Genomic DNA, 15,562 nt, shown 5'->3' on the forward strand with positions numbered 1-15,562 from the left:
TCTTCTGACTGTGAAATTTAGGGTCTTTCAAACAGTCCTTATTCATGGCTAGCTGTGGTTTCAAAACTTTCATCTGTTTGGTTACTTTCATCTGAATGGCCTGCAATTGGTCAAGATCCTTTTTAAAGTAACTAAGCAAATATCTACAGATAAAGTGGCCCCCAAAAGACCAAAAGGCGTCAAGTACCTCCTATTGACAACAATATAATGAATTTTATTATCTGCTATATGGAAATGGTATGTTTCTTCCTCCTGTTCTTTAAAGCTCTGGCTTATCCTCATGTTTTCTCAAATTTTTTTTTTCTCAATTTGTTCAATGTTTGTATTGGAAAATTAGTTTGACTGAATTATAAGTTATAGGATCAAGTGATTAGAAGAGCAGTAAATGGAAAATGAGCAATTTAAAAGTTTTATTCCGAGAAACCTCTACTTCTTTGGCTCTTCTGTGAACAAACCGGTTTGGCAGAAAACGATAGAACTGAAGCTGGAAGACCCAGTTTGATTCCCAGTCCTACCCCTTCCCACGAAGCTCCTTGACCTAAGACTTTCTGAACACCACTTCCTCATTCACACTGGACTGATGATTCCTGCTTCAATAGATTCATTATAAAAATGGAAAGGCGATTTACACATAAGACACTCAGTATAGTGCCTGCAACTAATAAAATAGTTCTCAATAAGAGTTTGTTCTTTGTTCCTAGACTTTACTCTAGAAAATCAAAAAATCATTTACTATAAGCAACAGTCTATGATTTTTTAGGGAAAAAATTACATATTTATGTGCATCACTGACTATAAAACAGCCCACACACCTTGCTCTTTTTCATTGTATATGGATGCCAGATTTCCTCCAAATCCTATGCAATCTTTTCGTGCCTCTTGCCAATTTTTTCTTTCTTCTTCAACAAATCCAAAGATTTTGAAACACTGGGATGGAAGGGAAAAAAATCACAGGAATTACATACAGAGAATAGTGTGTACGAAAGAAATGAAAATGATTCAGAGCTAAATATATGTTTGCTCACCACCAATCAAAAATAGAGGAAAAAAAAAAAGTTTTTTTCTCCCTTGGGACAACAGGCATTTGTGTGTTTGGGTAATATCTTCAAGTCTACTCTCAATTCCCATAGAGAATGTAACATGGGAGCTCTTGCCTAAAATTCTCTGAGTTGATGAGGTAAGCAAAAGTTAACTTAAAGCTGAAAGAGTTGCAGTGTCACTCTCCATATTGATCAGAGCCAGGACTACAACTAGGTTTTCTTAGTACCTTGTGATTGTAAAAGTTCCAACCTCCTTTGCAACCTCCTGGGGCTGACACCGTGGTCGGGACGGCTGTGGCATTGGTGCTGCTGTTTTGGCGCTGGCAGATGAAGGCATGTGGGTAACCGCAGTTAATGTCATTCCAAAACCCTGACAAACAGCAGAATGGCTATCTCAGATTTACATATTTACCTTTAAACCTCTTTTTTCCCCAAAACAAACAACTTTTTATTGAAGTAAAGTTGATTTATAGTGTTATGCTTTGAGTATACAGCACAGTGACTCCATTTTATATATACTATAGAAAAGAATCTGAAAAAGAGGATTATATAAGAATTATATATAAGAATATCTATATATACTCTTTTTCAGATTCTTTTCCATTATAGGCTATTACAAGATATTAAAATAGTTCCCTGTGCCATACAGTAGGTATTCATTGTTTATCTATTCTATATATAGTAGTTAAAAATACTTACAAAAAATGTGTTTACGTTGTATAAGGATTCTCAAAAATGATTCATACTACAAACATCATTTACACAAGAGACCAGAAAGATCTATGTGGATAACCTTTTGAGCTTTCACTTAAACTAGTAATAGTTCAATTTTAATCAAGTGTTTACTATGAGCAAAGACTATATTAGTTACACAATTATTTAAATAGCCAGACTTGCTAGTAATAATAATCTAATGATACCTAAACTTTATATATATAAGCATTTGCTTAGTAGTTTAGATGTATGATCTCCTCAATTTTCTCGACATCAAATACATTCTGTTGTTACTCCCATTTTACAGATAAAGACATGGAGATAAAAAATGTTTCATAAAATGAGAAGTGAGAAGACTGTGTCATTCATTAGCTTATTTATTTATAAGAAGAAAGAATGTAGTATCCATTCACCTTACAAACTGAACAGTTGTGTTGCTAAAATTAGAATTCTCCATTCTCTCTTTTCTTATCTGATGTAGCACATAACTTGCTACTTTTAGCCTAGGAATGTAGCAAATGACACATCATAGGACAGGGCAGATTCTACTCAGCCATAAAAAGGAACAAAATCGTGCCATTTGCAGAGACATGGATGGACCTAGAGTTTGTCATACGGAGTGAAGTAAATCAGAAGGAGGAAAACAAATATTGTATATTAATGCATACACGTGGAATCTAGAAAAATGGTATAGATTAACCTATTTGCAAAGTAGAAATAGAGACACAGACATGGAGAACCAATGTATGGACACCAAGGAGAGAAAAGTGGAGTGAGATGAATTGGGAGATCGGGATTGACATATATACTCTGAGTAAAATAGATAACTAATGAGAACTTACTGTATAGCACAGGGGGAAAAATGAAGGTATAATCTGTTTATAGGATATATATTAAGTTAACCTTAAAAATGCATTCCAATATACTTTGCTAAGTTGCTTCAGTCGTGTCCAACTCTGTGCGACCCCAGAGACAGCAGTCCACCAGGCTCCCCCGTCCCTGGGATTCTCCAGGCAAGGACACTGGAGTGGGTTGCCATTTCCTTCTCCAATGCATGAAAGTGAAAAGTGAGAGTGAAGTCGCTCAGTCGTGTCTGACCCTCAGCGACCCCATGGGCTGCAGCCTGCCAGGCTCCTCCGTCCATGGGATTTTCCAGGCAAGAGTACTGGAGTGGGGTGCCATTGCCTTCTCCCCAATATACTTTAGGTATAGGCAAATACTGCTTGATTCCACTTACACGAGGTACCTAGAAGAGTCTAATTCATAGAGTCAGGAAGTACATCGGTAGGTCCAGGGGCTTGGGGTGGGGGGGATGGGGGATGGGGAGTTAGTGTTTAATGGGGACAGAGTTTCAGTTTAGAAAGGTGAAAAATCAGGAGATGGTGAGAGTTTTACAACAGTGTGAATTGTACTCAGTGCCACTGAACTGTATAGTTAAATATGGTTAAAATAGTATCTTTTATATTATGTAATTTTACCACAACAAAAAAAATTTTTTTAAAAGAAGCTTGTGATCTTGTCTACCTGAATTTGAATACATGGTTACACAGTTTTCATCATCATTTGCAAAATTGGGTTCACCTGTGGCCCAAGCCACATAATCCACTTTGCTTCCATCCATCCAACTGGAAAAGAAAATTAAGGTATTAGGCAAAAATCTAATTACAAGAGTTGGGAACTCCTAGTGGTGGGAACAGGCAAGTTAATTAAGATGAAGAGACCACAGCATCTTAAGCAAAGAGGAGAGGTTTCTACAGAGACCACTAGGAACCCCGGAAAGCTAGCTGCTGCTCCTGGGGCACTGAGATCTCCTGTAGCAACTGGATGCCTGACTAGTCTGCCTTCTTTCCCTCCGCAGAAGAGGTAAGTGCTTTTAGTCTTGAAGTGAGAGAAGAAATGGAGATTCCCAGTTACCCTAGAAATGGACTCAAAGTAAACATCTTCCCATAGTATTTCTTTGGCATGATTCCCACAAAACAAAACTACCCACAGACAGACAGAGAATATAGAGTTTCTCATTGGGCCCCATTCTCTGATTTTCATGTTTACTCTGGTTTCTTCTAGGATAGGTAAAAGTGAAAGTTGCTCAGGCCTATCCGACTCTTTGCAACCCCATGAACTATACAGTCCATGAAATTCTCCAGGCCAGAACACTGGAGTGGGTAGCCTTTCCCTTCTTCAGAGGATCTTCCCAACCCAGGGATCAAACTGGGATCTCCTGCATTGCAGGAGGATTCTTTACCAACTGAGCTACAAGGGAAGCCCTCTAAAATAGGTAAGCCAATGTTTATTTTCATAAATTATAGAAATTCTGAGGCTATTAGCTAGAAAGAGAAAGGAGATCATTGAATTCAACCTTCTCTTTTGGAGGTGGTTAAAATGGATGCTTGCCCAAAGAAACATCAAACATCCTGATCTTTAAAAATAATTTATGTGGGACTTTCCTGATGGTCCAGTGGTTAAGAATCCATCTTCCAATGCAGGGGACACAGGTTTAATCCCTGGTCAGGAACTAAGATTCCACATGCCAAGGGGCAACTAAGCCTGTGTACCACAACTAGAGAGCACTCATGCTGTAACGAAGACCCAGAGCAGTCAAAAGTTTTTTTAATTTCTAAATCTTTTTAAAAAATAATAATGAGAGTGAGTTTGGGTCTTTCCTGCCAAAAACAGCAATAGCAGTCACAATTGTTTCTGGGCACCAAAGACAGTCCCAATGGGAATAATTTTTCAAATAAATTCAATATTCATATCTGGGTAATACATTTTCCTAATAGATGATTTACTAACAGGTGATGACCCCCTAAAACAGAGAGGTGACATTTTGTAAGTTTTAATCCGAGCTTGAGTTGTTTATCTGAGAACTATACTGTTGAAAATACTTAAAAGGACTTTTTAAAATTAGTTTTTTAAAAAGATGCTCTGTAGATTGAGAGCCCAGCAGGATTTTTTTAAATGCATTTAGCAAAAAGAAAGTCTGAAAATTGCTCTTTAGTGTTCATCACATCACTGTCCTTAGCAAAGTTGTTTTATTTTGATTTACTTACATAAATTTTTTATCCAAGCTGATCAATAAACCAATAAAATATGCCGGCTGTACATCATTCCTGTTCACCTAGAACATGTAAGTTTACATATAGTTCAATCTGTACTTATATGATAGGCAAATGTTAAATAAAACCTGCAGGTTAATGAGACAGGCTGTTAGGGACTTTTCTAAGGAGGCAATCAAGCAGAAACTTTGTTGTACATTCAATGTTTTTCACAGAAATAAAATGGAAAAAAAATGCACATTATGTAACAACCTGTATTTATATAGCAAATACCTTAAGACATTCTCTGTAATATCAAATACCATTAGTAATTAGATATTATTAAAGATATTCTTTTAAACAAAGTAATCATTTGGTATTATGTGTCTAAGGAAAGACTTCTCCATCCACACATATATTGGTGCAATATTAGGAAATATCTCGAAATTTTCAAACCATGGTATATCTATGAAAATGGAGACGAATCAGACTACACTCCAAAACCTTCATAATGAAATGAATTCTTACTCTTTCATTACTGTTGAGTTTAATTTTTCCTTCTCTCTTACCTCTTTTCTGGATAACAATCAAGATGCCATGAAGATTTTTAAAAAGGACGAGTGAGTGAAGTATGCTTGGAAAAAATCAATTATACTTTAACTGTTAGCTGAAATTTCAGTATAGTCAAGAAAGTTTTATATGAATAATCAAGCTGTACTATCTATTGACCAAGAAACTAATCCAACTAAGACATAAATTAATAATCAACTTGCACTGTACACAAGGGTTCAGGACTGATATGTAACAACTAGTTAAGAATGATAATCTTTGAAAACAAAATTAGTGAAGTCAAGCCATCAAGTCTGGATTCTCCCAAAGCCCAGTCAGTCCTCCCAAAAAGTCTAAACACTGTTTCTGGGTTCTATGATTCTGCACTGAATATTCCAGCAATCAAGTCACTCACTTATGTGATGGACAACACCCTCCTCCCTTTCCCTGGGACTCATATCTTTACTCCTGACCTTAGGAGGTTCAAATTCAGCACATAATTGGAAATTGCACCATGAGGTAGCAATCGCAGACATTATTGTTGCTTATCACATGTCACTATTTCATTCTTAATCACATTCTTACATATTTCCATAGAAACTTCTTTTCACTTTCACTTCGGATAGAAACAAGATCACCAAAATTCCTCTTGCAAAATTCTCGTGCCTTGTCCATGGTTGCCTTCTCTTTGCTGAAATAATACTGGTAGTCTTTGTAAATAACCCACCCATCATCGGTGACTGGTAGATCTGAAAAATAAATGAAAAAGGTGATGAATTTTACTTAGACGAATTCAAGAATCTGGTATGTAAGCTACACAAAAGTGAAAAGGGCAGAGCAGCCCTTCAGAGGTATCTGCAACTCTGAGAACTCAGAAGGAGCAGAACATTTATGCCACTATAGACTGAATTACCTAAACCCAAATATCTACTTTCCAACAACTCTGTAAAAACTAAGTTCCATGTATCATTATTGGGTAAGAGAACTCCCAAAGTTACATTCATCAAAGAATCACAGAGCTGGAATGATTAACATACATGTACCCAGATGTTCTAGATTCAAAGAATAGAAGCCATGAGAAAGCAGTTTTCATCTCAGTGTAACAAAGAGGTTTTAACAGATGTACTTTGATGCTTCAGTGTATAATCGGAGAACTAAGGAATTCCCATACCCGGAGAGCTTCCAAGCCTTCTTCCCAACCAAAGAATTCTATGGTTCTGTGCTGTAGCAGGCTGAATAAGAGTCCAAAACATACCCAGGTCTTTTTTGTTTTTAAAATTGATTTGGCTGCACTGGGATCTTTAGTTGTGACAGTGTGTGTTCTAGTTCCCTAACCAAGGATTGAACCTTGGCCCTGCATTGGGAGCATGGAGTCTTAGCCACTGGATCAACAGGGAAGTCCTGATACCCACGTATTAATATCTGGAATCTGTAAATGTTATACAGAAAAAAGGTACTTTGTAGATGAGATTAAGTTAAAAACTTTAGATGGAGAGATTATCCTAAGTTTTCTAGGTAGGCCTCAAATGTAAATCATAAGTATCCTTATAGTGGGAGACAGAGGGAGATGTGAGTACAGAAGAAGGTGGCTTTGTGATAAATGAAGGAAGATGCTACATTGTTGGTTTTGATGAAGAAGGAGTGGGCCATTAACCAACAAATGTAAGGAATGCAGCTCTAGAAGCTGGTGATAACAAGGATATAGACTCTCCTTTAGAGCCTCTGGAAGGAGCATGGTCCTGTCCATCCCTTGATTTCAGCCCAGGGAAACTGAGATCATATTCCTGACCTCCAGAACTGTAAGAGAATAAATGCGTGTAGCCACCAAATTTGTGGTAATCTGTTACAGCAGCTATAGGAAAGTCATATATGAGGCCCTTGGATTTGATTCATGAACACTGAGAAATTGCATTAACATGCCTGATGCTTGTGCATGTCAGTATCTGTCTGGAGGAGAAGATGCAAGTTCTCATAAGATTCTCAAAGATATTAAGAATCTCTTCTATCTTCCCAGGGTAAGCATTCCACACACCATCCCCTCACCCCACTAAGAAAGCAACGAGAAAAAAAAAATTATCAATATCAGAAAAGAAAAAAAAAGGCGGGGGTAGAACAAGATGGCAGAGGAGTAGGTTGACATGGAGTACATCTCTCTCCACGGATACATCAGGAATACACCTTCAGACACAGAAGTGCATGCAGAATATCAGCTGAGAGCAGACAGGAGCACCTAAGCAGCAGAAAAGAATACATAGAACCACACAAAACTCGGTAGGAAGAAGGAACTAGGGGGAAAGACGGGAGTGTTAGTAGGACTAGACCTGCCCTTGGTGGGTGGGGGAACTGAAGCAGGGGTCTGATCCCTACATCAGGGCAACTGTCTGAGTCAGAGGAGAAAAATTTAAGGCTGACAGCGAAACTGCTGATCTGTGGCAGTCTAAATGGAATGAGAATCAGACAGTCCTTGCTGCAGCCATACACACCCTGGACAGGGATGCAGGTCCTGTGGAAGGCGCAGCAGCTGGGAGCTGGAGTTTAGGGACTGTGGAGCAATCCCAAGGCGAGGGCTGCTGTTGACTGTGGAAAGATGGCGAGGGGATGTGAGGGAGGAGGTTGTGGGGGGAAATGCCTGTGGAGGAAAGCCAGGCAGCCATGGAAGCAAGGCGATACTGCTGAATCACGCGTAGGGGGTGGAGCCGTCACCACAGCCTCTCTCCCCATCTGCCAGCATCAGCAGCTGAACAATAGAGAGGTTGGCCCATCAAACATCTGACGCACTGAACTACAGAGTAGGACCCTACCCAGGGTGCCCCTTTAAGTGCCTGACATGCCAATCTACAGAGTAGGACCCCAGCCAGGGGAGCCACTCTATGTTCCTGATGTGCTGAACAACAGAGAAGGACCCCAGGCAAGGGAGCCCTCTAAGTGCCTGAACGGGTGGAGCTACAAACAATAGGTTACTGAAGAGATCAAAAGGGAAATCAAAATATTTCTAGGAAGAAATGACAATGAAAACATGACAACTCAAAACCTATGGGATGCAGCAAAAGTAGTTCTAACAGGGAAGTTTATAGCATTACAAAAGCTCTCACTGTTTTCAGATGACATGATACTGTACATAGAAAACCCTAAAGACAGTATCAGAAAATTACTAGAGCTAATCAGTGAATTTAGCAAAGTTGCATATACCTCAAAAGACAAGAAAAACATTGAATAGACAACCTAACTTAACACCTAAAACAATTGGAAAAGGAAGAACAAAAGAACCCAAAATTAGTAGAAGGAAAGAAATCATAAAGATCCAAGCAGAAATAAATGAAAAAGAAATGAAATAAACAATAGTAAAGATTAATCAAACTAAAAGCCGGTTCTTTGAGAAGATAAACAAAATTGACCAACCTTTAGCCAGACGCATCAAGAAAAATAAAATAATCAAATCAACAAAATTAGAAACGAAAAAGGAGAGGTTACAACAGACAATGCAGAAATACAAAGGATTACAAGAGACTATTATGAACAATTATGTGGCAATAAAACGGATAACCTGGAAGAAATGGACAGATTCTTAGAAAAGTTCAATCTTCCAAGACTGAACCAAGAAGAAATAGACATTATGAGCAACCCAATTACAAGCACTGAAACTGAAGCTGTGATAAAAAATCTCCCCAAAAAACAAAAGCCCAGGACCCGAGGGCTTCACAGGAGAATTCTATCAAACATTTAGAGAAGAGCTAATGCCTATCCTTCTAAAACTCTTTTCAAAAATTGCAGAGGAAGGAACACTTCCAAATTCATTCAATGAGGCCACCATCACCCTTATACCAAAACCAGACAAAGACAACACAAAAAAAGAAAACTATAGGCCAATATCACCGATGAACATAGATGCAAAAATCCTCAACAAAATTTTAGCAAACAGAATTCAGCAACACATCAAAAAGCTCATATAGCATAATCAAGTTGGGTTTATTCCAGGGATGCAAGGATTCTTCAATATACATAAATCAATGTGATACACCATATTAACAAATTGAAAGATAAAAATCATATGATAATCTCAATAGATGCAAAAAAAGCCTTTGACAAAATTCAGCACCCATTTATGATTAAAACTCTTCAAAAAATGGGCATAGAAGGAACCTACCTGAACATAGCAAAGGCCATATATGATAAGCCTACAGTAAACATTATTCTCAATGGTGAAAACCTGAAAGCATTCCCCCTAAGACAGGAACAAGACAAGGGCGTCCACTTTCACCACTATTATTCAACATAGTTCTGGAAGTGCTAGTGACAGTAATCAGGGAAGAAAAAGAAATAAAAGGAATCTAGGTTCAGAAAAGAAGAAGTAAAGCTCTCACTGTTTTCAGATGACATGATACTGTATATAGAAAACCCTAAAGACAGTATCAGAAAATTACTAGAGCTAATCAGTGAATTTAGCAAAGTTGTAGGATACAATATCAATACACAGAAATCACTTCCATTTCTATATACTAACAATGAAAAACCAGAAAGAGAAATTAAGGAATCAATCCCATTCACCATTGCAACAAAAAGAATTAAATATCTAGGAATAAGCTTACCTAAGGAGACAAAAGAACTATACACAGAAAATTATAAGACACTAATGAAAGAAATCAAAGATGACATAAACAGATGGAGAGATATTCCATATTCCTGGGTAGGAAGAATCAATATTGTTAGAATGACTATACTACCAAATGCAATCTACAGATTCAATGTGATCCCTATCAAATTACCAATGGCATTTTTCACAGAACTAGAACAAAAAATTTCACAATTCATATGGAAACACAGAAGACCCTGAACAGCCAAAGCAGTCTTGAGAAAGGACTGGAGCTGGAGGAATCAACCTTCCTGACTTCAGATTATACTACAAAGCTACAGTCATCAAGACAGTATGGTACTGGCACAGAAACAGAAATACAGACCAATGGAACAAGACAGAAAGCCCAGAAATAAACCCATGCACCTATGGGTACCTTATATTTGACAAAGGAGGCAAGAATATACAATGGGGCATAGATAGCCTCTTCAATAAATGGTGCTGGGAAAACTGGACAGCTACATGTAAAAGAATGAAATTAGAACACTTTGTAACACCATATACAAAGATAAACTCAAAATGGATTAAAGACCTAACTGTAAGACCAGAAACTATAAAACTCCTAGAGGAAAACATAGGCAGAACACTGACATAAATCAAAGCAAGATCCTCTATGAACCACCTCCTAGAGTAACAGAGATAAAAACAAAAGTAAACAAGTGGGACCTGATTAAACTTAAAGCTTTTGCATAGCAAAGGAAATTATAAGCAAGGTGAAAAGATAACCCTCAGAATGGGAGAAAATAATAACAAATGAAACAACTGACAGAGGATTAATTTCCAAAATATACAAGCAGCTCATACAACTCAATGCCAGGAAAACAAACAACCCAATCAAAAAGTGAGAAAAAGACCTAAACAGACATTTCTCCACAGAAGACATACAGATGACTAACAAACACATGAAAAGATGCTCAACGTCGCTCATCATCAGAGAAATGCAAATCAAAACTACAATGAGATATCACTGTACACCAGTCAGAATGGCCATCATAAAAAAACCTACAAACAATAAATGCTGGAGAGGGTGTGGAGAAAAGGAACACTCTTGCACTTCTGATGGGAATGTAAATTGATACAGACACTATGGAAGACAGTTCAGAGATTCCTTAAAAAACTAAGAATAAAACCACCATATGACCTAGCAAACCCACTCCTAGGCATACACCCTGAGGAAACCAAGATTGAAAAAGACACATGTATCCCATTGTTCATTGCAGCACAATTTACAATAGCTAGAACACGGAAGCAACCTAGATGCCCATTGGCAGATGAGTGGATAAAGAAGTTGTGGTACATATACACAATGGAATATTACTCAGCCATAAAATGAAATGCCTTTGTGTCAGTTCTGATGAGGTGGATGAACCTAGAACCTATTATACAGAGTGAAGTAAGTCAGAAAGAGAAAGATAAATACCATATTCTAATGCATATATATGGAATCTAGAAAACGGTACTGAAGAATTTACTTACAGGGCAGCAATGGAGAAACAAAGAGAATAGACTTATGGATATGGGGAGAGGGGAGGAGAGGGTGAGCTGTATGGAAAGAGTAACATGGAAATTTACATTACCATATGTAAAATAGATAGCCAGTGGGAATTTGCTGTATGGCTAAAAATCTCAAACAGGGGCTCTTTATCAACCTAAAGGGGTGGGATGGGGAGGGAGATGGGAGGGAAGTTCAAAAGGAAGGGGATATATGTGTACCTATGACTGATTCAGGTTGAGGTTTGATAGAAAACAACAAAATTCTGTAAAGCAATTATCCTTCAATAAAAAAATTAAAAAAAGAATAACCTGTACACCAATAGTATATTAACACATACATATGGAATTTAGAAAGATGATAAGGACAATCCTATATGCAAGGCAGCAAAAGAGATACAGATGTAAATAACAGACTTTTGGACTCTGTGGGAGAAGGTGAGGATGGGATGATTTGAGAATAGCACTGAAACATGTATATTATCATATGCAAAACAGATGACCAGTCCAAGTTCGATGCATGAAACAGGGCACTCAAAGCCAGTGCTGTGGGACAACTCAGAGGGATGCGGTGGGGAGGCGGGTAGGAGGAGGGTTAAGGATGGGGAGACACAGGTGCACCCATGGCCGATTCATGGTGATGTATGGCAAAAACCACCACAAGATTGTAAAGTAATTAGTCTCCAATTAAAATAAATTAATTAATTTTTAAAAAAGAAAACAAAAAACAGAAACACCTACTGTCGTGAGGAGCTGGTGTTGGCTCAGGTTTGGGAGTTTGTCCTGGAAAACAAGAGAAAATTAGATATAAAAGGTGATTGAATTTGTGCTATTTCATATCCTCTGGTTTCATTATTTTCATGGATTAATATAGCTAAAAGTTTAACTCTTCTTTCTCTTCCTTCCACTCTCCAATTTTACTATCATGTTGTGGGGGAAAAAAGCAAAGGGAAACAAAATTAGGAATTTAAGAGTTCAGCAAATTAAGTACAATACCACTAAAAATTGGAAGACAGTTTTCAAGCACAATAAGTAGCATTATATAAAGAAAGAAAAGAACACGAGTTTTGAAATCAGAAAATCTAGGTTCAAATCCCAGTTCAGGTTTAAATTTCTTACCTTTAATTTTCTCAACTACAAAAAGGAGTTGTCACCCACGTAAAGAGATGGGATAAAATATGCAAGTTATTGGTATTTAGAAGCTGCTCAATAGATGTTATTTTTACAGTAACACATCTTATAGTCAGCTGTGAAAGTATAAATTTTAGTTATTTGAAACCATTAGATATGAGCTATTTATTTATAAAATATAGTTTCTTCAAAAAAGCATATTCTTACTAAATGCATGTTTTATGAAAAGTTAAATATTTTTCTTTCCAAGTAGTTAATGATCTACCTGGACTTTGTCAGAATCTGATAAAAGGACTCAAGTTATGTAGCTTTTGGTTTAATGATTTTAACATCTGTAAGAATAGAGCTACCAATAACACACAAGGAAATTAGTCCTTGGGAGCAAAGAGACCTTTAAAGAAAAACTGGCCACTATTAATTCCTCCAAATTCCTGTGAAATGCCAGGCTGTATGAAGCACAAGCTAGAATCAAGATTGCCGGAAGAAATATCAATAACTTCAGATATGCAGATGATACCACCCTTAAGGCAGAAACTGAAGAGGAGCTAAAGAGCCTTTTGATGAAAGTCAAAGAGCAGAATGAAAAAGCTGGCTTAAAATTCAACATTCAAGAAACAAAGATCACGGCATCTGGTCCTATCACTTCATGGCAAATAGATGAGGAAACAGTGGAAACAGTGTCAGACTTTATTTTCTTGGGCTCCAAAATCACTGCAGATGGTGACTGCAGTCGTGAAATTAAAAGACGCTTGCTCCTTGTAAGAGAAGCTATGACCAACCTAGACAGCATATTAAAAAGCAAAGATACTGCTTTGCCGACAAAGGTCCATCTAGTCAAAGCTATGATTTTTCCAGTAATCATGCATGGATGTGAGAATTGGACCATAAAGAAAGCTGAGTGCTGAAGAATTGCTGCTTTTGAACTGTGGTGTTGGAGAAGACTCTTGAGAGTCCCTGAACTGCAAGAAGAATCAACCAGTCAATCTTAAAGGAAGTCAGTCCTGAATATTCATTGGAAGGACTGATGCTGAAGCTGAAACTCCAACACTTTGGCCAACTGATGTGAAGAACTGACTCACTTGAAAAAACACTGATGCTGGGAAAGATTGAAGGCAAGAGAAGAAGGGAATAACAGAGGAGGAGATGATTGGATGGCATCACCGACTGGATAGAAATGAGTTTGAGCAAGCAAGAGTTGGTGATGGACAGTTTTGGAAGCCTGGCATACTGCAGTCCATGGGGTTGCAAAAAGTCAGACACGACTGAGCGACTGAACTGAATGGATTCATTCCTCCATCCTGAAAACACTGTAAACACTCATCTAAGCAAGAGTAAGGCAAACAGCAGGAGAGCAACACAGTATTTTCAGCAAGAGTTGGAGCTGTAGCCAAGGTTCCCAGACAGCAGAGGGCGATGTGGTTCTATTTATCTGTTGACAAAGGAGGAAATTATACATTTTGGTTCAAGGATGGGCCTATTTATCTTAAAAGAATCTGACTTGGCTATGTGGAGTTTTGTGAATCATTAATCATGACTGATACGTATGCATTGATCATTGTTGACCACCAACAACATGGTGGATCTTATAGCATCAGGGGCCTCAGAATGGTGCCAGCTCTTCGGATGAACATCCTTGAGAAATCAGTCTGCAGTATGTTCAGACTGAGGGAGATAGCACCTACTGAATGATGAATGTGGGTCAGAGGGTGAAAATCCCCCAACAGAAATCACACTCTATTTACTCTGCTTAGAGAGTCAAACATCTACCCACTCCCACGACTGTAGGAACTGAACAGGAACAGCAGCTCCTGAGAACTATTTTGGAGGCCATGCTCTGGTCCAGGATTCTGGGCTGTCCTTTTCATCCTCTGTTCCTTTGGAAGATTTATCTGTGTTCAGTGAGTTCACTCTTATCCTGTGAAATGATGGCCCTTGGCGGTCCCTTATATTATTCCGCTTGTTTGGTTGCAGAATAAAGGGAAGACTTTGGGATCACAGGAGGTTAGTATTCCAATCTGAGATAAAGCAGAGGGCAGATCATCTTACCTTTTCGTATCTGGCAAATCCAGTTGTTAAGATGTTCACAGTTAATGTCATTCCAGGACATACCAGGGTCACCTTTTAACTCACCACAGTATTCAACATTTTGATAATTATTAGGTTCTCCATAAGCCCAATTTTCATATGACACCTATGTTAGAAACATTACATTACAACCATTAGCCAATACCAATCATCTATCCCTGGTGATTCACTTGGTAAAGAATCTGCCTGCAATGCAGGAGACCTGGGTTCGATCCCTGGGTCAGGAAGATTCCTTCAGAGAAGGAAACTGCAACCCACTCAAGTACTCTTGCCTGGAGAATTCCATGGCCAGAGGAGCCTGGCAGGCTACAGTCCATGGGATCGCAAAGAGTTGGACACGACTGTGCGACTAACTTTCACTTTCATCCAAACATAAAAGGAAAGATATGTTCACTTTTTTATTCTCTACTTTTTTTCACAATATGTTTGCTTTGAAAACAAGTTTGATGAGAAGAGCTGGGAAAGAAAGAGCTCCTATTACATGGAAACTTTTGAAGCTGAATAGACTATTTTAATTATTAAAAAATTTTCTTTACTCTTATTAAATGGAATGTATCCAGGACCACAAAAGTGGGATTTGTATATAGGAAAAACTTGGTATAGAAGTTTCACTTCTCAGTATTGGGATCTCCTAAATTTACAACTCATCCTGAAGGGATAACATTTCATTGTGATATTTGAAACTTTCTTTTATTAGAGGGGTAGGAGAAAGAAATGGAGAAGGAAATGGCAACCCACTCCAGTACTGTTGTCTTTAAAATCCCATGGATGGAGGAGCCTGGTAGGCTACAGCCCATGGGGTCGCAAAGAGTCGGACATGACTGAGCGACTTCACTTCACCAGGAGAAAGAAATAAAACTAGTTCTCCTTACAAACAAAAATGACTTCTG

The 15,562-nt window shown here is 38.1% G+C and overlaps 1 protein-coding gene across 3 annotated transcripts in view; it reads right to left on the reverse strand.

Annotated features, from left to right (window-relative positions):
• The window catches only part of MRC1 (mannose receptor C-type 1), a 111,825-nt gene that overhangs the window by 31,295 nt on the left and 64,968 nt on the right, over nt 1-15,562 (reverse strand). For all 3 annotated transcript variants that reach the window (XM_025264336.3, XM_025264335.3, XM_044928088.2), the window contains 7 exons: nt 14,634-14,778; nt 12,198-12,239; nt 5,921-6,084; nt 4,802-4,869; nt 3,279-3,379; nt 1,268-1,410; nt 813-927 (listed from right to left, as the gene is read on the reverse strand). In XM_025264336.3, the coding sequence (XP_025120121.2) occupies nt 813-927; nt 1,268-1,410; nt 3,279-3,379; nt 4,802-4,869; nt 5,921-6,084; nt 12,198-12,239; nt 14,634-14,778 (778 nt within the window). The remainder of the gene's footprint in view (nt 1-812; nt 928-1,267; nt 1,411-3,278; nt 3,380-4,801; nt 4,870-5,920; nt 6,085-12,197; nt 12,240-14,633; nt 14,779-15,562) is intronic.

This window comes from Bubalus bubalis, chromosome 14 (genome assembly GCF_019923935.1).
Source record: "Bubalus bubalis isolate 160015118507 breed Murrah chromosome 14, NDDB_SH_1, whole genome shotgun sequence".
Classification (NCBI taxonomy): Eukaryota; Metazoa; Chordata; class Mammalia; order Artiodactyla; family Bovidae; genus Bubalus; species Bubalus bubalis.